The following is a 21030-nucleotide window of genomic DNA, read 5'->3' as shown; positions in this document are numbered from 1 at the left end:
TTATAGAGGATCTGGTCCAAACCTCCCATCTTACAGTTGTGAAAAGTGTGACCTACAGAGGTGAATTTTTTGTCTGAAGGAGCAAAAGAAATTAAAGCTCTAGCCCTTAGTCCATAATATTTCCCCCTGCTGTACAGTGGTAAAAAGAGCGTTTGTTTTGTTAACTTTCAGTGTCATATTTTCAAATATATTATGACTAGTTTAGGAGTAGTACATGGACATTCACTTGGTTGTTCAAGAAAATATTAACCTTAAAAATAGATATGCCAGTTACTTTACCAGCAGAAGGTGGATTTATTCGGGAATTAAAAAAAATTTTAATCTGGGACAAACAAGCTGAAGCAAAACCATAGGCAAATCTAAGGAACAAAGGAAAGACATGCTTTTTTAAGGAGAAAAAGGGTAAGTTGGGAAGGTAGTTCAAAACTAAAAGTCCACTGGGGGTAAATTGGGGAGTTTGAAGGGTCATGGCTTCTCATTGGTGGAACTACTGTGGGTGGTGGTGGGGTGAGGAGAATGAGGAAAGCACCTGTTCCTTGGCAGGAGCAGTGGAGTACTCTCCTCATGTAGGGTCAAGTTCCTGTAAAGTCAAGTCTATCTCTTTCTTTTGAGTCTGCAATCAGCTACGAGTGCTAGGGCATGAGAGCTACCCCTGCTGAACCTCTTGACTCCATTTTAGTGAAGTTTCCATTACTAATTTTCTCAAAAACCTAGGTGATTGCTATTATCTTTGCTTCTGCTACTGCTAAAGACTCATTCTGTGGGTCTCTAATATGGAAATCAAAGCCTGGAATAGTGTTTTCTCCCTTCCTTTAAATTAATAATTTTTAGTAACATTTTGGTAAACAACTGGAAACAAAATACTTTGGGAAAGCTTTTCCTACCAATAGAATTGTCTGTTAAAGCAAACAAGTATTTATTTTTGAGACTTAAAAGTTTATATTTGAGGTTCTGTGTTGTTAAAAATATTTGATATATTGGCCATAGTGTATTTTATTTATAACTGCATCCTCAGCATCTAGCACTGTGGCATATAATAGGAACTTTCCTAGTTTTTGAGTTAATTTGATTGCCAGGTTTTATAGTGTTCCTTCTAATTACTAATGCATTTCTCAGTTTTCTGGAGATGGTGCTTTGTTTACATTTCTTAGCCATTCTTTGGATGCTTTTTTCACTCTGATTAGAAAAGAGCATTCGGGAATGTTCTTAAAACATTGTTTATTTGTGCAAATAACTAAGTATTTATAAGTACTAGGCACTTGGAGATTTAGCAGTCTCTGCTTCTTGGTGCCTACAATAAGGTGTCCTTTAGGGGAAGTAGACATTAAACAAATAAGTACACAAATAAATAATAGCAAATTGTGATTAAGTGCTGTGAATGAAACACACAGAGTGCTTATGAAATTCCACAGGAAGGAACCCAGTTTTCCTCAATTTGGATGTAGGGATATTAAGAAAGGTCTCATTGAGGAAGTGAAATTCAAGCTGACATCTGAAGAAACCAAAGGCATAGAATAGGGGATGAATATTCCTAGTAGAAGGATTTGCAAATGCAGTCTACAAAGTGACTTGAAGCTTGGTGAATTGAAGAAACTGAAAGAATGTCAGTCTGGATTGATAGTAAGTAGTATGTAAAGTAGCTAGAGATGAAATTGGAGAGAAAGAGAGAAGGAGCCAGAGTATTTAGGGCCATATCAGTCTCTGGGTTAGAAATTTAGATAATGTCATAAATGGAGAGGGAAGCTACTATTGGGATTTTGTTAACATTATAAAAAATCATTGTGGTAGAGAGCCCAGAAATAAATCCTTGCATATATGATCAATTACTCTATGACAAAGGAACCAAGAATATACAATGGAGAGAGGGTAGCCTCTTCAGTAAATGTTGGGGAAACTATACAGTTACATACAAAAGAGTGAAACTAGACCACTGTCCAACACTATGTAAAAACTGACTTCAAATGTATTAAAGACTTGAGCATAAGACCTGGAAGCATAAAACTACTAAAAGAAAACATGGGCAGTGACTACTGATGGGAGAAAATATTTACAAGTCATACACCCACTAAGGGGTTAATATCCAAAAAATAGAAAGAGCTCAATAGCAAAAAACGAAACCAAACCAAACCAACCAAACAAACAAAAAACTAAGCCAGTGCAATTAAGAAATAGAAGATCTGTATAGAAACTTTTTCCAAAGAGGACATACAAGTGGCCAGTAGTACAGGGAAAGGTGCTCAACATCAGTAATCATCAGGGAAATGAAAATCAAAACCACAATGAAATATCACCTCACACTTGTCAGAATGGCCAGTATTAAAAAGACAAGAGGGATGCCTAGGTGGTTCAGTTGGTTAAGCTTCCGACTTTGATTCAGGTAATGAACTTGGAGTTCATGAGTTTGAGCCCTGTGTCAGGCCTGTGCTAGAGCCTGGAGCCTGCTTTGGATTCTGTGTCTCCCGCTCTCTCTCTGCCCATCTCCCCACTCTTTCGTGTTCTCTCTCTCTCAAAAATAAATAAAGATTAAAAGAATTTTTTAAAATACAGGAAATAACAAGTGTTGTTGAGGGTGTAGAGAAAAAGGAACTCTTGTGCACTGTTTATGGGAATGTGAATTGGTGCAGCCACTATGGAAAACCGTAGGGGGGGGATCCTTAAAAAATTACAAATGGAGCTACCATATTATCTAGCAATTCCACTTTTGGATATTTACTCAATGAAAACACTTCAAAAAGATAAATGCACCCCCATGTTTATTGCAGCCTTGTGTACAATAGCCAAAGCATGAAAGCAACCAAAGTTGACGTCAGTGGATGAATGAATAAAGAAAATGTGTTGTGTATACATATATATATATGTGTATATATATGTGTGTGTGTGTGTGTATATATACACATACAGTGGACTATTACTCAGCCATAAAATAGAAGGCACTTTTGCCATTTATGACAACATGGATAGACCTTGAGGGCATTATTCTAAAAAATAAGTCAGAGAAAGATAACTACTTTATGATCTTGCTTATATGTGGAATCTAAAAAAAAAAATTAAAGTCATAAATAAAGATAGCAGGAAGTGGTTGCCAGAGGGAGAAGGTGTTAGATGAACAAAATGGGTGAAAGGGGTCAAAAGTTTCAAACTCCCAGTTATAAAATAAGTCATGTGGATGTAGCATCCAGAATGGTGATTATCTTTAAAAAAATTGTATATTTGAAAGTTATTAAAAGTTAAAGTTCTCATTCCAAGGAAAGAATTGGTAACTCTGTATATTGATGGATGTTAACTAGATTTATTGTAGAGGTCATTTTGCAGTATATAAAAATATGAAATCATAATGTTGTACACCAGAAACTAATACAATGTTATATGTCAGTTATATCTCAGTTTAAAAGAGTGAAAAAAAAATCACTTGCTGCTATTAGGGGAATGGCTGGATGTGAGGGATGAGGAAGAAGGAAGTGTTTGGTGAATCCCAACAGTTTGGTTTGAATAGTTGAGTGGTGAGATAGCCTAATAGTGACAGGATTGTGGATGGTTAGACAGGCAGTTGAAATCTATGTCTGCAAATGTGGTAAGCATGTCTTTGTATTTAGACTGCTGATGGCTCAGCAGAACTAAACTGAGGGTGATAGATTGCTAATTGATTGATAAATATTACTTTGAATTTTTTAAAGAAATATTTGTTGAGGTTTTTCTTTGCTTGATAGTGTTTCATTGAATTGCAGCATATGACCTCTCATTTATTATTTAACTTGATTGATGCTATTTCATTGTGGTTTTTTTTTCAGCATTATTACTTTTTATCTTCGGCAGCTTTATGAGTCTTGGCTCCTGCTGTTACTTGAACCCTCTCTTCCCACCTTTTCTGGAGTGTTGCTTTATTGGTTCTTGTTAGTCTTCTGTCTTGCTGTTGTCTTTCACAGTTAACTTCTTTACTTTGTCTACAGACATTCACAAAGCCTCTTTACACAACACCAGTAAAATGATTGTCCTTTTACTTTCTCCTTCGTGTCTATGTCCTTCTTTTTCTGACTGTGTTCTTCTCACTCTTCATTCTTAGTATCTTTTGCTCTCTCTCAGTTTCTCTGCTTCACTGTCAGGCTTTCTGTCCTTTGTGTCTCCTGGTCTCTCCTTAATGTCTCTTCTTAGTCTTCTTCATGTTTCTTGGTCTTTTCTCTGTTTCTCTATGTCTCGGTATTAATCTGTCCTCTGGCTCTAATCTCATACCACCCACTCATTCCTCATTCTTCTGAAATTTTCCTGTAAGCCTACTACTTAAAAAAAAAAACAAAACAAAACTGTTCTTGGTGTGCCTGCATGACTTAGTCATTTAAGCACTGGACTCTTGATTTCAGCTTAGGTCATAATCACATAGTTCATGAGACCGAGCCCCACCTTGAGCACTGTGCTGACAGCGCGAACCTGCTTGGGATTTCCTCTCTTTCTCGGTCTCTCTCTCTCTCTCTCTCTCTCTCTCTCTCTCTCTTTTTGTGTCTCCCCTGCTCATGAATGCACACATTGTGCCACTCAAAATAAATAAATGTTTAAAAAAAGTTTTAAAAAACTGTTCTCTGGGCACCTGAGTGGCTCAGTCATCTAAGCATCCAGTTTTTGATTTCCGCTCAAGTCGTGATCTCTAGATCCATCCATGTTATTGCACATGGCAAGATTTCATTCTTTTTTATGGCTGAATATTCCCTAATGTATATATATCCCTAACATCTTCTCTGTCCATTTATCTATTGATGGACACTTGGCCTGTTTCCGTAAATAATACTATTTACAATTACACTGCAGTGAACATAGGGCTGCATTAAAAATAATGCTGCAATAAACATAGGGGGTGCATTTATCTTTTTGAATTTGTGTTTTTTTGTATTTTTTGTTTAAATACCCAGTAGTGGAGTTACTGGATCATATGGTAGTTGTAGTTTTAATTTTTTGAGGAACCTCCATACCAGTTTTTCCACAGTGGTTTTACCAGTTGGCATTCCCACAAACAGTGCACGAGGGGTCCCCATTCTCTGCATCTTCATCAACCCTTGTTGTTTCTTGTATTTTTAATTTTAGCCATTCTGACAGGTGTAAGAGATATTTCATTATGCTTTTGATTTGCATTTCTCTAATGAGTAGTGATGCGGAACACCTTTTCATGTGTCTTTGGCCATCTGTATGTCTTCTTTGGAGAAATGTCTGTTCATGTCTTATGCTCATTTTTAATTATTTGTTTTTGTGGTATTGAGTTGAGTAAGTTCTTTTTATAATTTGGATACTAGCCCTTTATCATATAAGTCAGTTGCAAATATCTTCTCCCATTCCATAGGCTTTTAAAAAATTTTGTTAATTGTTTCCTTGGGTCGGCAAAATATTTTTATTTTGATTTAGTCCTAATAGTTTATTTTTGCTTTTTTCCCCCCCCTGAAATGGAAAAATGTTTCTATGGCCGATGCCAGAGAGATTACTGCCTGTGTGCTCTTCTAGGATTTTTATGGTTTCCTGTGTCACATTTAGGTCTTTAATCCCTTTTGAGTTTATTTCTGTGTATTATGTAAGAAAGTGGTCCAGTTTCATTCTTTTGCTTATAGTTGTCCATTTTCCCCAACACCATTTGCTGAACAGTGTCTTTTTCCCCTTGTATATTCTTTTCTCTTTTGTTGAAGATTAAATTACTGTATCATTGTGGGTTTATTTCTGGGCTCTCTATTCTGTTCCATTCCTCTATGTGTCTCTTTTTATTACAATACCATACTGTTATGATTACTGTGGCTTTGTAGTGTATGTTAAATTCTGGGATTATGATACCTCCAGTTTTGTTTTTCTTTTTCAAGATTGCTTTGGATATTTAGGGTCTTTTGTGGTTCCACGAATTGTAGGATTATGTGTTGTAAGTCTATGAAAAATGCTGTTGGTATTTTGATAGAAGGTGCATTAAATCTGTAGATTGCTTTGGGTAGTAAGGATATTTTAACAGTATTTGTTCTTCCAATCCGTGACCATGGAATACCTTCCCATTTGTGTGTCTTCTTTCTTTAATCATTGTGTTAACAGTTTTCAGAGAACAGGTCTGTCATCTCCTTGGTTATATTTATTACTTGGTATATTATTATTTTTGGTGCACTTGTAAATGGATTGTTTTCTTAATTTCTCTTTTGGCTACTTCATTATTAGTGTATACAAATGCAGTGGATTTCTGTATATTGATTTTGCATCCTGAACTTTACTGAATTCAGTAATCAGTTCTAGTAGTTTTTTGGTGAAGTCTTTAGAGTTTACTATATATAGTGTAATTAGTGAAATTAGTGAAAAGTTTTACCTGCAATTAGTGAAAGTTTTACCTCTTTCTTACCAATTTTGACGCCTTTTTTTTTTCCTTTTTGTTGTCTCATTGCTTTGGCTAGGATTTCAAATACTATGTTGAATAAAAGTGGTGAGAGTGGACATCCTTGTCTTGTTCCTGATCTTAGGGAAAAAGCTCTCAGGTTCACCATTGAATATGACATTAGTTGTGGATTTTTCTTATATGGCTTTTATTATGTTCTCTTTAAACCTCCTTTGTTGAGAATTTTTATCATGAATGAATAGTGTATTTTGGCACTTGCTTTTTTGTATGTATTGAAATGATCATATGGTTTTTATCCTTTCTCTTGCTAATGTGATGTATCACATTGATCAATTTGTGAATATTGAACCACCCTTGCTACCCAGGAATAAATCCCACTTGATTGTGGTGAATGATTTTTTTTAAATGTATTGTTGAATTTGGTTTGCTAGTATTTTATTGCCAATTTTTGCATCTGTGTTCATTAGAGATATTGGTCTGTAGTTCTCTTTTTTATTGGTGTCTTTATCTGGTTTTGGTATCAGGGTAATGCTGGCCTCATAAGATGAATTTGGAAACTTTCCTTCCTCTTCTGTTTTTCGTAATAGTTTGAGAAGAATAGGTATTAACTCTTTTTTAAATGTTTAGTAAAATTCACCTGTGAAGCCATGTGGTCCTGAACTTTTGTTTGTGAGGAGTTTTCTGATTACTAATAAAATTTCGTTGCTGGCATTGGTCTGTGCAAATTTTCTATTTCTTCCTGATTCAGTTTTGGGATGTTGTATGTATCTATGGATTTTTCCATTTTTGATTAGTCTGGCCAGGGTTTGTCAACTTGTTGATCTTTTCAAAGAAGCAGCTTAAGGTTTCACTGTTGTGTTCTATTGGTTTTTAGTTTCTATTTTGTTTATTTCTTCTCTAATCTTTATTATATCCTTTCTTCTACTGGTTTTGGGTTTAATTTGTTCCTCTTTTTCTAGCTTCTTTAGGTGTGCTTTAGTTTGTTTATTTGAGCTTTTTCCTGCTTCTTGAGGTAGACCTGTATTGCTGTACCTCTGTGCTTGTATTGCTGAAATTCTTTTGTTGTATTCCAAAGGTTTAGAGCATTGTGCTTTCATTTTCATTTGTCTTCAGTGAGAGGGAGGGGCAAAGCAAGAGGGAGACAGAGAATCCTAAGCAAGTTCCACTCCCAGCCCAGTGTGGAGCCCAGTGCAGGGCTTGATTTCATGACCATGAGATCATGACCTCAGCCGAAATCAAGAGTCAGATACTTAACCGACTGAGTCACCCAGGCACCTCTTCATTTCCTTTTTGATTTCTCAGTTGACCCATGCATTGTTTAGTAGCATGTTACTTAACCTCCATGTGTTGTGTTCTTTCCAGACTTTTTCTTGTGGTTGATTTCTAGTTTCATAGTGTTGTGGTCAGAAAAGATGCATGGAATGACTTTGATCTTTTTCAATTTGTTCAGACTTGTTCTGTACCCTATTATATGATTGTTTTCTCGAGAATGTTCTGTGTGCACTTGAAAAGCATGTGTATTCTGCTGTTTAATGATGGAATATTATATATATATATGTGTATGTATATATGAGTATATATGACTATATAAATATATCTGTTGGATCTCTTTGTTCCATGGGTCATTCAAAGCCACTGTTTCCTTGCTGATTTTCTATCTGGTTAACAGATCTGTCTGATCTAACTGTTGATGTAAATAGGGTATTAAAGCACCTTACTAATATTGTATTACTATCCATTCCTTCCTTTATGCCTGTTATTAGGTGCTTTCTGTATTTTGATGCTTCATATTGGGTGCATAAATATTGACAATTGTTTTTATCTTCTTGTTGGATTGTTGTATCTTCTTGTTAAAACAAAGACTGTAACAAGAGACAAAGAAGGACAGATCAAGAAAAAAAATTGAAAATTTATGTGAAAGAATTATAAACTGAAAATACCATATAAATGCTGGTTATTTCTTTGAATATCAGTTGTGATATAGAATCTAGAACATAAAATATGGTTATGTGTCAAGGGTAATAATTTTAACCCTCCATGTCTTTCTCCCTCCCACCCATTTCCCTTTTCTGAACAATTTAGTCCTAAAGCCATTAGGCAGGGCTGAGCACTGATGTCAGGTGGTAGAGACATGGTGGTCCAGAGCAGAGTGTTAGAACCCAAGTAAGTGGAGGAGGGCATCTCCATAGATGCTGCCTGATACAGAGTGTCATTACCCAAGTGAGATGTTGAAGGGTCCATCTTGGCTGACTGAACCTGAGGAAAAGCAAATGTCCATGCAGGTGAGGGAGTAAGAAATGAAAGACTGGTTTCATATAAGGGCATAGATAAAATAAATACATATGAAGGATAATGAAAGACATGTTTTTCTGAATGTTAGAAAAGGGAATTATAAATAAGGAGACAACTAGAACCACCTTGTGGTGTTGGGTTGGAATTGGATTTATTGGTGCGAATTTATGTTTTAATATATATTTATTATATATATATATACCCACATATATATACAAATACAATAAATGTAGATGTAAAATTGTTTATGGGTATGTTAGATATGTATGTGTTTTCCTTAGCTTTATCGGAGCATGGAGAGAGAAGAACAATGAGACCCCAACATGTGGGCATACTAGATCTTAATGTCTAAATTTCCTTCTCCACTAGAAGAAACCAGGGCTCTTTAGGGAAATGACTGGTCCTTGGACCGGAGCAGGGAAATAAAAAGATAAGCCTGGAACTTGTGCCAAAAGCTTTAAAAAAATGATGAAAATATGTCATAGGGACATAGAAACCAGCTTGAAGGGGCTGTCACTGGCTAACTAGGGAAAACTCTAGCATAAAAATAAATAATGATAGTAGCAGATTACAACCCATTGGATGAAATAGGAAACCATGAGTTTATGCTGATATAAATAAATTGAAAGTTTGCTGAGAAACAGCATATTTATGGCATATAAATAAAATAGCATACATATTTCATTATCCCCCTTACCAAAGTATTACTAATTACAAAGGAGAAGAGAGTTTCTTTACAGTGGAGATGCTTGGTAGGTGCCACCTTAATCAAGTGATCATCAGTATTAAGAATATTATCATTAATGGGCATTGAAATCATATGCCATGTGAAAAGTGACTGTATTGTGATTATATAAGGGAATGTCCTTGTTTGTAGAAAATACACATGCAGGTATTGATGCCTTAGTTCATAGTATATCAGGTAGTCAGCTTACTAACCCATTTGGTTCAGGAAAAAATAATTTTTGAACTAAATTTGCAACTTGCGATTATGTGAAAATGTAAAAAAATTAATAAAAATTATAATTCATTTATAAAAAGTCAGGTTTTTTTACAGTGACGTTTATAACTTATTTTTTTATGCATAAGTATAGATGGTTTTTTGTGGGTTAAAAGTAAGGTATGGCATCATTCTTTTAGGAATGAAAGTGAGATAATAAAAGAAAACCGAATCATTTTTGTTCTGTGGTTGTGCTTATAGAAGGCCTATGTCTACTGAGGGTCGCAGACTGTGCCCTGTCCCCTCATTAGACCGTCTTCCCCTGAAGTTACTGCTATTTGGATTTAGAAAAGCTATAACTTCAGAATAGGAGAGAGAAAAGACAGGACAGCTGGGGAGTTGGTAGGAGAGAAAGGCTTGTGTGCGTGTGTGCATAGTAAGAAATTTTATGTATGCTTTTATGCACACATTTATGCTTCAGTCCTGAAGTTGATGTATGTTTGTCCCTTTTCTCTCCATAGCAGATTGCCTCATGATTCAGAGATTGGATGTAAAGAGTTCCTTCAGCCGGGAATATCTTTCTAGCCCTGCTACTCTTCCTCTTTCACCCTAACTCCTTTGCTTTTTTTGGTAGTCCTGGCTTAAATGTCATTTTCTTGCTCTCCCTAGAATTGGCTGAATCCTCTCTTGGGCAGTTCACTTAAGTATCGTTGATCCTTAACCTCTTCATTTTAATATGGGGAGAATAATAATATTTCCTAGAGTTATGAGGAGTAAAAGAATAACTGTACCTAAAACAGAATAGTACCTGAGCAGATAGTACAATGAGTTAACTATTGGTAACATAATAGATCATATTTGAAATATATATTTCATTATACATAGTTGTCTAATTATTTGTTAAATGTCCCTTTCTCTCATTAGATTGTTAGTTCCATGAGGAAAAGTACTGTCTGTTTCATTCAATTGTTTCTTAGTTTTTGGTACACATAGTATTCAAATGGAATTTTATTGAGAAATAATTGACGTATGTCATTCCATAAGTTTAAGATATACAGCCTGATGATTTGCTTTACATATACCATGAAATGGTTACCAGCATAGGTTCAGCTAACATTTATCTTCTCATATAGACAGAATAAAAAGAAAAGAAAGAAAAAAGGAAAAATCTATTTATGATGAGAACTATTAGAATTTTCTCTCTTAACAACTTTCCTATAATCTTACAAAGCAGTATTATCTATTATTCTGTTGTACATTATTACATCCCTAGACTTATTCTCTTATTACTGGAAATTGATACCTTTCTACCACCTTCCTCTAATTCTGCCAGACCCTCCGCTCCTGGTGACTACAGGTCTGAACAGTATTTGTTTTCCATTGTCTGACATTTCACTTAGCCTAATGCTTTCAGGGTCCATCTATATTGTCACAAATCATAGAATTTCCTCATTTTTTATAGCTGAATAATATAGTTTGTGTATATATTACAACCTCTTTATTCATTCATCTCTCAGTGGAAACTTAGGTTCTTTCCGTATCTTAGCTGTTATAAATAATGCTGCTATGAACATGGGGTGCAGATATATTTTTGAGTTAGTGTTTTCATTTCCTTTGGGTATATATTCCCAGAAGTGGAATTGTTGGATTGTAATGTAGTTCTGTTTTTAATTTTTTGAGGATCCTCCATGCTGTTTTTCATAGTGGCTGCACCAGTTTATAGTCTTAGCAACAGTACACAAAGGTTCCCTTTTCTCCAGATCCATGCCAGTATTTGTTCTCTCTCAACTTATTGTTGATGGCCATTATGATAACATGAGGCAATACCTTATTGTAGTTTTAATTTACATTTTCCCAATCCCCAGTATTGTTGAGTATCTTTCATGTAAAACCACCTGGTTTTGCCTTTAAGTCTATTGTATACTAACTAGTTCTTGTAACTTTGGTGAAGTTACTTAAACTCTCTGGGCTTCATGCTTCTTATGCCTTAAACGGGTTGTAATTTCTACCACCCTGAGTATTACAGAAAATATTTTTAAAAACCTAGCATTTTGATGGTGATCATTAAGTGAAAGTTATTAAGATGTAGCCAAGAATATCAGTACTAAAAATGTCAATATTTTAGTAAGTGTCTATATGAAATAATAGAAATGGAAATGTCTACTGAAGTTCCTGACTCCAAAGTAGGTATTCAATTATTTTAGCTTCTCACTGTAAGTTGACTTTTTTCTACTAGTATTATAGCTAAAAACCAGTAGTGCATTTGCTCGTTCTACACGCTGTATAGAGCACTTTTTATATTTATTTACATATAAATACATAATGAGAGACACACACACACACATCCCTTAAGTGTCACAAGTACCCTACCCACTAGGTAGGGTTTTTCTTTCCATTAAATAGATAAGCTTAGTGAAGTCAGGTAACTTGCTGAGGAGCCAGGATTTAAATTCAAGTCTTAGTTTTAAAGCCCTTACTGATTTTAGTTTATCATGCTGTCTCTACATTTTTGGTTAGAGATGATGTTGGAATTACCAGGTGTTAATGCCTTTGGTGATGATAGCAACTGTGAAACCGCTGATCTTCAAAAACTGTGATATCAGTCAGATTACTTCATCTGAAAACCTATGCGAGGTCTGTTACATGGGAGCGTGTACATACTGGTAACTGTGATAAAGCACCAAAATGTTTTTAGTATCAAAGTCCTTGGTAGATTGCACCTTTGGTAGTTGTGAGCAGTGAAAACTCTAGAATCTGGGAGTGGGAGAAAAGAGGATGAAAAAAAAGGAATAGAAATACATTATGCTTTTGTTCTATACCACTGTACAACCTTGTTGTCCTAAACTTGGCTGCTATTAAAAATTTAACTGTTCAGAGAGGGAAGCAAACCATAAGAGACTGAAATACAGAGACGAAACTGAGGTTGCTGGTGGGGACTTGGGTGGGGAGTGAGATTGGTTAAGTGGGTGATAGTCATTACGGAGGGCACTTGTTGGGATGAGCACTGGGCGTTATATATAAGTGATGAATCACTAAATTCTTTTCCTGAAATCATTATTATACTATATGTAAACTGCCATGTATTTAAATTTTAAAAAAGGCAAAAAACAGAACAAAACAAAAATATTTAACTGTTCAATACATGAATACATTCTCATTTCAAAATTAAAAACCTGTATGTTTAATATATGTAAAGGCACACATACATTTAGATATAAAAGCTATATCTCCTTCCATATATTTGTATTTCTCCTTCCATCCCTACATGTCTCCACAGAAGTACTTTTCCTTAAAAATATGTTACTTATGTTAACTTCTAATGGGTGTGTTATTATATTTAAGTGAATTAATATTTTAAAATTTCTCAGTTTTAATATCATGGGAAAATATTGATAGATCTAACTCACATAAACAAAAGACCTTGACAACTGCTGCCATCTATTAAGTCACTTGTAATGAATATTGTTGAAGACCATAATAATATAGAAAAACTCCCTTGATTTAACACTATTTATGAGAAAGCACAGCACAAACTAATAGAGAACAGTACTGAAGGAAATGTACTAAAGTGTAAATATTAAGGCTTCCTTTTGAATTATTTCATACTTGGTTTTTCCAAAGGTTTTTACACTGTCATTAAACTTTTATATGGTGAAAAGTTTGTTAAATATGAATGAGGATAATATCTCTTTTTCAGAAACTCTGTAGTGATGCTCAAGTAAAAGTCTTTGGGAAATGCTGCCAACTGAAACCTGGAGGAGACAGTTCTTCCTCACTGGATAGTTCTGTGACTTCATCTTCTGATGTAAAGGACCAGTGTCCTAAGTACCAAGTAAGATTATTGATGTCATTTATTTATTCTTTTATTCACAAATATTTTTGAGTATCTGTGATGTGTTATGCAGCATTCTAGGGATTGGCAATACAATAGAAACTAGTCCTTAACCCTTCTGGAGTTTACATTGTAGCTGTGGAGACAGATAATTAAAGAAGTATGTTTATGCATTTTGATAAATCGTAGGAGAAGTACAGAGAACTATGGGCATAGTTAGCCGGGAGTGTGTTCTCCCTTTTATTTCCCATTCAGATTTTTTGAGCTACCAGAATAATTTCTTCTAGATATTTTTAGCTTATTGAAATAAGGAAGATTAATATGAAATAATAATACGTTTGGCTGTCGTTTGAAATTAAAGTATGATTGGAAGTATACACATGCAGAAATGGACATTTTATTTTTCAAAAGTAATGTGACTCGTCTTTTAAAATACAACCCAACAAAATAGTACCTAATAGAAGCTTCTCTTTAAACTTGTTATATTTTACATAAGTGTTTGGTGTCATACCAAGTAAATGTCATCAGTGTGAAATTATTCATGTCATCTAATCTTGCATGAATGAGTCACAAGTATTTTATATTTAATAGTACCAAAATGAAATCCTGGGCTTTTAAATTATTTGTAATTAGGTAGTTGTGTTTGGATGGGAAGTGACCCTTATATGATGTCAATATGACAGTATCTATGAAAGAGCTCTGAAGTTATCAAAATCTAGATATTGGGAGGTACTATGTAGTTGCCCCTGTCTTCCTTTATTCCTCCTCCAGCTTAAGCATGATACCTTAATGAGTTTCTAATAGTCCTGTGTGACATCATCATACTTCTACCAATTTGGATGTTTGCTGATTTAATGAATTGTGTAAACTTGCCTTTCTTCCTAATATTATGGAGTTCAGAATGAATATTAGCACATGGATCCAGATTCTAGAAATCCTGAAGCATTAAGTGATTGGACTGTCATATTGCATCAAGATCTCTAAAGATTTTCTTTTTAAAATTTTCTTTTTAAAATTTATTTTGAGGACAGAGAGAGCATGAGTGGGAGGGCAGAGAGAGAATTCTAAGCAGGCTCTGCTCTGCCAGTGCAGAGCCTGATGTGAGACTTGAATTCATGAAACCTGAGCCGAGATACTTATCTGAGTGAGCCACCCAGGTGCCCCAAGGTTTTCTTTTTTTAAGGTACAGATTCCCAGGCTTTGTGTCCAGATATTCTGGTCATAGGCTCAGTATAGTCATGAAAATCTGCTTTTTTAGTAAGAGACATTGAATTATTGTAGCATATAGTTCACTACACTTGATAAAATGATAAAATGTGATTTCAGTTAACTAGAACACTGTCTTTGATGTACACAGATTATTACAGATTAATACTACTTCCAGCAGTATTTACAAAATATTGCCCTTTTAATTAGGGTCTTATAAAAAAAGCATTAAAGATAATAGCATTTTTAAAATTATAACCTTTATTATAGATTATGTCATATATAATACACCAGTGACATTCATGATAAATATTTGATATGTATTAGGGCAGGCAAAGAGAACCTTTACTAGCAAACACCAGTTTGATAAAATTTAAACACCAGTTTATTTTTACTGCATTTTGGTTTCTGAAGGCTCTTTCCTAGTTTAATACTAAAATCTATAAATGCTTTGATACTTAAATTCATAATAATTTTAGTCCAAATAAGAATGCATTTAACCACATTATTGTGAAAATGAGCTTGTAAGAGAAGGCTCTCACTTGTGTCAGTAACCAGAAGCAGTTTAGGTTGCCAAGTAAGATTGGCATTGAATTTTTTTTTTTTTTGAGAGAAGAGGGGAACACTAGCTGGGGAACACTAAAGGCAGAGAGAGAATCTTAAGCAGTGTGGAATCCAACATGGGGCTCCATCTAACGACTGTGAGATTATGACCTGAGTGGATATCAAGAGTCAGATGCTATTGACTGAGCCACCCACGCTCCTCCTGAATTGATCTTTTTTTTAGGGGGAAAAAAGACTCTCCTATTTGATCATTACAAAATTATTCAGCTCTCTTTCTAAAATGTTGCTTTTAGTCCCCAAACCTTTGTGTTTTGAAATAAAATTTTATCTTAACCAGATCCCTAGATGACTTCTTTTATTAAATAGGTATATCGAAAGTGGGTTTTTTCCTTAAATATTAGCTTTGTGTCTTTGTTAACACAAAATTAAGACTGTAGCACCTAAGAGAGAAAAAAATATGCAAGTGAATATTAAAAACTAATATAAAATAATTATATATGATGAAATGGATTGCTATTTGAAGATGTCTCTTTTAAGAATGGTTGACAAATGTAAATACGTAGATTTCTTTAATCCCACATGGGCAATAAATAAGCAAAAGAGTAGAAGAATCACATAAAAATAAAAATCGTGTGCAGATGTATTTCCTGTTTTCCATGTGTAAAATGAGGGTCCTCATTATTGTTATCATCAGAAGAGTCTTTTAAGATTTTTTTTTTAAAACTCCTAATTCTTGATGTTTTCATGATAAAATGGTTTAATGAACTTTGTGAATGAATAATAATTCCTATCTTAGATAGTTACTTAGGTCCTCTTTCTCATCAGTTTTATTATATAACTGTAAGTTAGGAATTACATTTTTCCTAAGGATTATTTTCTTCATATGACGAGAAGTCTGAAGGTAGTCCATCTAGGTATCATATATGGGGTTCAAGATGGCTTTAGAGAGCAAGGCATCCTTATCTTTCTACTTATCCAGAGTTAATATGTTAAATTGTTAAATTGTTGCTCTGTGGTCCAATTATGGCATCACCATCTCCAGTGACTTTTCAGTTATATCTTATGCATATAAATGTTTAAGTTGTGAAAGCTGCTACTCCAACCATTAGTTTAACTCTCTAAATGTAGAAACCAGCTCTAAATTTGTCTTTTTAAAAAAATGTTTTAATCTTATACTTATTTTTAAGAGAGAAAGAGAGAGACAGAGTGTGAATGGGGGAGAAACAGAGAGAGAGAAGGAGACGAAGAATATGAAACAGGCTCCAGGGTTTGAGCTGTCAGCACAGAGCCTGACATGGGGCTCGAATTCAAGAACTATGAGAGCATGACCTGAGCCGAAGTTGGATGCCCAACTGAGTGAGCCACCCAGGCACCCCCAAATTTGTCTTTAATGGTGGGAGGCTGTGAACTGCAGTTGTTTGTTTTGTTTTTTTTTTCCAGTTGGGCACATTGCTGCTCTGAAACACATTAGATTTCAAAAAATAGGGAATTACATATTTCATGGGTAATTAGTGATATTTACCATAGTATCTAATTAGTAATCAAATGGTTAATAATTAAAGACAATTAAAGAATGATGGAAATGAATAACTTTTAATTGGAGTTCTTTGAGAACAAGATATTCTAATGTTTTAAATAAGTCCTTTTAAAAAAAATGTTAGGGGCACCTGGATGGCTTTGTCAGTTAAGTGTCCAACTTTAACTTCAGGTCAAGATCTTGCGGTTCATGAGTTCGAGCCCCCATTTGGACTCTTGTGCTGACAGTTCAGAGCCTGGAGCCTGCTTTGGATTCTGTGTCTCCCGCCCTCTCTCTGCCCCTCTCAGACTTTCTCTCTCTCTCTCTCTCTCTCTGTCTCTGTCTCTCTCTCTCTCTCATTCTCTCAAAAATAAATAAACATTAAAAAAAATTTTAAATAAAAAAATACAAAGTAGATATAAATTATCATGTTTATGAATATCTCTTTTTGCACAGTAGGAGTGATAAAAACTGTTCTGCATGTTCAGTGAATTCTATTTCTTGTTTTCCGTCCTGGAGAAACATTGCATAAGCACAAGATGTGCTTAAGAATGTTCATTTAAGACGCACCTGGGTGGCTCAGTTGGTGAAGCGTTTGACTCTTGGTCTCACTTCAGGACACAGTATCATGGTTTGTGAGATCAGTCCCCATGTTGGGCTCTGTTGCTAACCGTGTAGAGCCTACTTGGGATTCTGTGTCTCTCTCTCTCTGCCCCCCCTTCCTCCCTCCCTGTCTCACTCTCTCTGTCAAAAATAACTAAATAATCTAAAAAAACCAAAAAGAATGTTCATTTAAGCATTAAGCATTATTGTAATGGCAAAAACCTGGAAGTAACCTAAGTAGTTCATCAGTAAGGGGAACTGTGGTATTTTCATGCAGTAGAATATTATGTAGCTCTTCAAAAGGAATCTTTATAAAACAGTATGGTTAGATCTTTAAGACATGGTGAAATGAAGAAAATCAAGCTATAGAACAGTGTATACAGTATAGAATCACTTAAAAAACCATTATGTAGAATAACTATAGCAAAGGAATTTTTAATAAAATTCAATATTGGAAATAGTCATAAGGTTTGAAATTCTGTAAGTTTATTAATGTATTGGGCTTTTTTTAGGGTTCTCGGTGCTCTTCTGATGCCAATATGCTTGGAGAGATGATGTTTGGCTCGGTAGCAATGAGCTACAAAGGATCCACCTTAAAAATTCATCAGATCCGGTGAGGACTTTTCTGATTTTTCATTGTCCATTTTAGAATATGTAATTTTTGAAGATGAGAGAATTTCACATAGTCTTCATGCAGATTGAGCATGACAGATACTCAGTTTATGATATTTTGTGGGATTCATGCTACTTCATGACGGTTGCAACTGTGCAGTGAAATGTCTGTGACTTAATACATTTTGATTTATAATAAATTGTAAAATTCCTTGTTTTAGTTTTGATCTCTCTCTCTTTCTTTTTCTTTATAGTTCCCCTCCACAGCTTATGCTTAGCAAAGTTTTTACTGCACGGACTGGCAGCAGTATCTGTGGAAGTCTCAATACGTAAGTGATTATGAATGCAGGGAGAATGAATTATTTAGGATGTGCAAAGTAGGAAAACTAACAGAGGGTTTTTGAGGTTGCTGCTTAATAATTTTTTTCTTAATGTTTATCTTTGAAGAGAGACAGAGCATGAGTAGGGGAGGGGCAGAGAGAGAGGGGGACACAGAATCCAAAGCAGCCTCCAGGCTCTGAGCTGTCAGTCAGCACAGAGCCCAACGTGGGGCTCAAACCCACCAACCGTGAGATCATGACCTGAAGTCGGACACTTAACCGACTGAGCCACCCAGGTGCCCCTTGGGGTTACAGCTTAAATTGAGATTTTCTCCCACTCCTTAAGTTCGAAAGTGCACAGAGGCCACCCTTTTTTCTTCCAGGTTTATTGAAATGTAATTGATGTAATGCTATATAATTTAATGTGTACAGCACATTGTTTTGATACTTTCATATATTTAAAAATGATTACCACCATACCTTTAGCTAGCTAATACTTCCCAACTGTCACAATTACCATTTCTTTTTTGTGGTGAGAAAAGTTAAGATTTAACTCTCTTAGCAACTTCCAAGTATATAAATATGTATTATTATCTATAATTAGCATGCTGTCCATTAGATTCCAGAATTTACTAATCTTATAACTGAAGTTTGTAACCTTTGACTGTTATCTTCTCATTTCCTCCACTCTCAGCCCCTGGTAACCACCACTCTTGTTTCTGTTTCTCTGTGTCTAGTTTTTTTATATTCCACATAGAAGTAATACCATACAGTGTTTGTTTTTCTGTCTGACTTATTTCACTTCTCATTATACCTTTAAGATTCATTTATGTTGTTGCAAATGGCAGGATTTCCTTCTTTCTCATGGCTGAATAATATTCCATTTTTTGTATGAGTGCTTGTGTGCTTGCCTGTATGTGTGTGTTGTATATGTGTATGACATTCATTCATCTGTTGATAGGCACGAAGGTTGTCTCCATTTATTGACTGTTGTCATTAATGCCACATCAAACACCTGAGTGCAGATATCTCTGTGACATCTTCATTTCATTTCCTTTGGGTATATGCCAAGGAAGTGGGATTGCTGGCATATGGTATGGTAGTTCTATTTTTAATTTTTTGAAGAACCTTCATACTGTTTTCATAGTGGTTATATCAATTTATGTTCCCACCAAAAGGGCACAAGGGTTTCCTTTTCTCCATACCGTGCCCACTCCTTGATATCTCTTGTCTTTTTGATGTTAGCTATTTTAATAGGTATGAGGTGATATCTTGTTGTGGTTTGATTTGCCTTTGCTTGATGATGAATGATGTTCAGCACCTTTTCATATACCTCTTGGCTCTTTGCCAGATGTCTTCTTTGGAACTCTCTAGTCAGTTCTTCTAAACATTCAGAAGAAGTGTTACTTTTTTAGTCATGTTGTTTGTTTTTTGCTCTTGATTTCTAGGAGTTCTTTATATATTTTGGATATTAACCCTTTATCAGATACATAGTTTGCAAATATTTTTACCATTCCATAGATTATCTTTTCATTTTGTCAATTGTTTATTTGCTGTGCAGAAGCTTTTTAGTTTCATGTAGTCCCATTTACTTATAGTTGATTTTGTTGCTTGTGCTTTTCGTTTTATGTCCTGTCCAGGAACTTGCTGCTACAACCAATGTCAAAGAGCTTTTTCCCTATGGTTTATTTTAGGAGATTTGCAGTTTGGAAATCTTATGTTTATGTCTTTAGTCAGTTTAGAGTTTATTTTTGTGAGTGGTATAAGATAGGGTTCTAATTTCATTCATCTGCATGTAGTTATCCAGTTTCTCATAATCATTTATTGAAGGCACTATCCTTTCCTTATTAAGTGTTCGTGGGTCCCTTATCAAATATTATTGACTATACATGTGGGTCTTTTCCTGGGCTTTTGATTCTGTTCCATTGTTTTGTGTATTTATTTTTATGCAGGTACTATAATGTTATGACTATGTTATCTTTGTAATATAGTTTGATATCAGGAAGTGTGATACCTCTGACTTTGTTCTTTTTCCTCAGGATCACTTTGGCTTTTCAGGGTCTTTCATAATTCCAAAAATTTTAGGATTGCTTTCTTATTTCTATGAGAAATGCCATTGGAATTTTGATAAGACTTGCTTTGAATCTATAGATGATTTTGGGTAATATGCACATTTTAATAATATTTGTTCTCTCAGCCTACTTTTTTGAGGTTTTTTTTTCATGGAAAAAAAAGTTGTGTTTCGTCAAATGCTTTTTCTGCATATTTTGAGATGATCATATGATTTTTATGTTTCATTCTTTTAATATGCTAATTCTCATTTATTGCCCAGCATTTATTGAAGCATCCTTGCATTCCAGGGATAAATCCCACTTGGTCATATTGAATGATCCTTTTAATGTTCTTTTGAATATGGCTTCCTAATATTTTGTTGAGAATTTTTTCATCTGTAATCATCAGGAAAGGTGATCTGTAATTTTCTTTTCTTACAGTGTCCTGGTCTTATTGTCAGGATCTTGCTGGCCTTGTAAGATGGGCTTGGGAATACTCCAATACTCCTTCTTTGATTTCTTGAAGAGTTTGAGAAGAATTGGCATCAATTCTTCAGATGTTTGGTAGAATTTACCAAGGAAACCATCTTGGCTTTTCTCTGTTAGGAGGTTTTTGATCAATGATTGATTCTACTTACTTGTTACTGGTCTTTGCAGATTTTTTATTTCTTCATGATTCAGTCTTAGTAAGTTATATGTTTCTTGGAATTTATCTATTTCTTATAGGTTATCCATTTTGTTACCATGTAATTGT

General features: G+C 34.8%; 1 protein-coding gene across 2 annotated transcripts in view; it reads left to right on the top strand.

Annotated features, from left to right (window-relative positions):
- Window positions 1–21030, top strand: part of FNIP1 (folliculin interacting protein 1) — a 138544-nt gene that overhangs the window by 55843 nt on the left and 61671 nt on the right. For both annotated transcript variants that reach the window (XM_077768589.1, XM_077768588.1), the window contains exons 3-5: window positions 13270–13404; window positions 17806–17906; window positions 18160–18234. In XM_077768589.1, coding sequence (XP_077624715.1) covers window positions 13270–13404; window positions 17806–17906; window positions 18160–18234 — 311 coding nt within the window. The remainder of the gene's footprint in view (window positions 1–13269; window positions 13405–17805; window positions 17907–18159; window positions 18235–21030) is intronic.

The sequence above is a fragment of the Crocuta crocuta genome, unplaced genomic scaffold (genome assembly GCF_008692635.1).
Source record: "Crocuta crocuta isolate KB4526 unplaced genomic scaffold, BGI_CrCroc_1.0 scaffold64, whole genome shotgun sequence".
Classification (NCBI taxonomy): Eukaryota; Metazoa; Chordata; class Mammalia; order Carnivora; family Hyaenidae; genus Crocuta; species Crocuta crocuta.
Note: the sequence above shows the minus strand (reverse complement) of the source record. Positions and strands in the feature narration are given on the sequence as shown.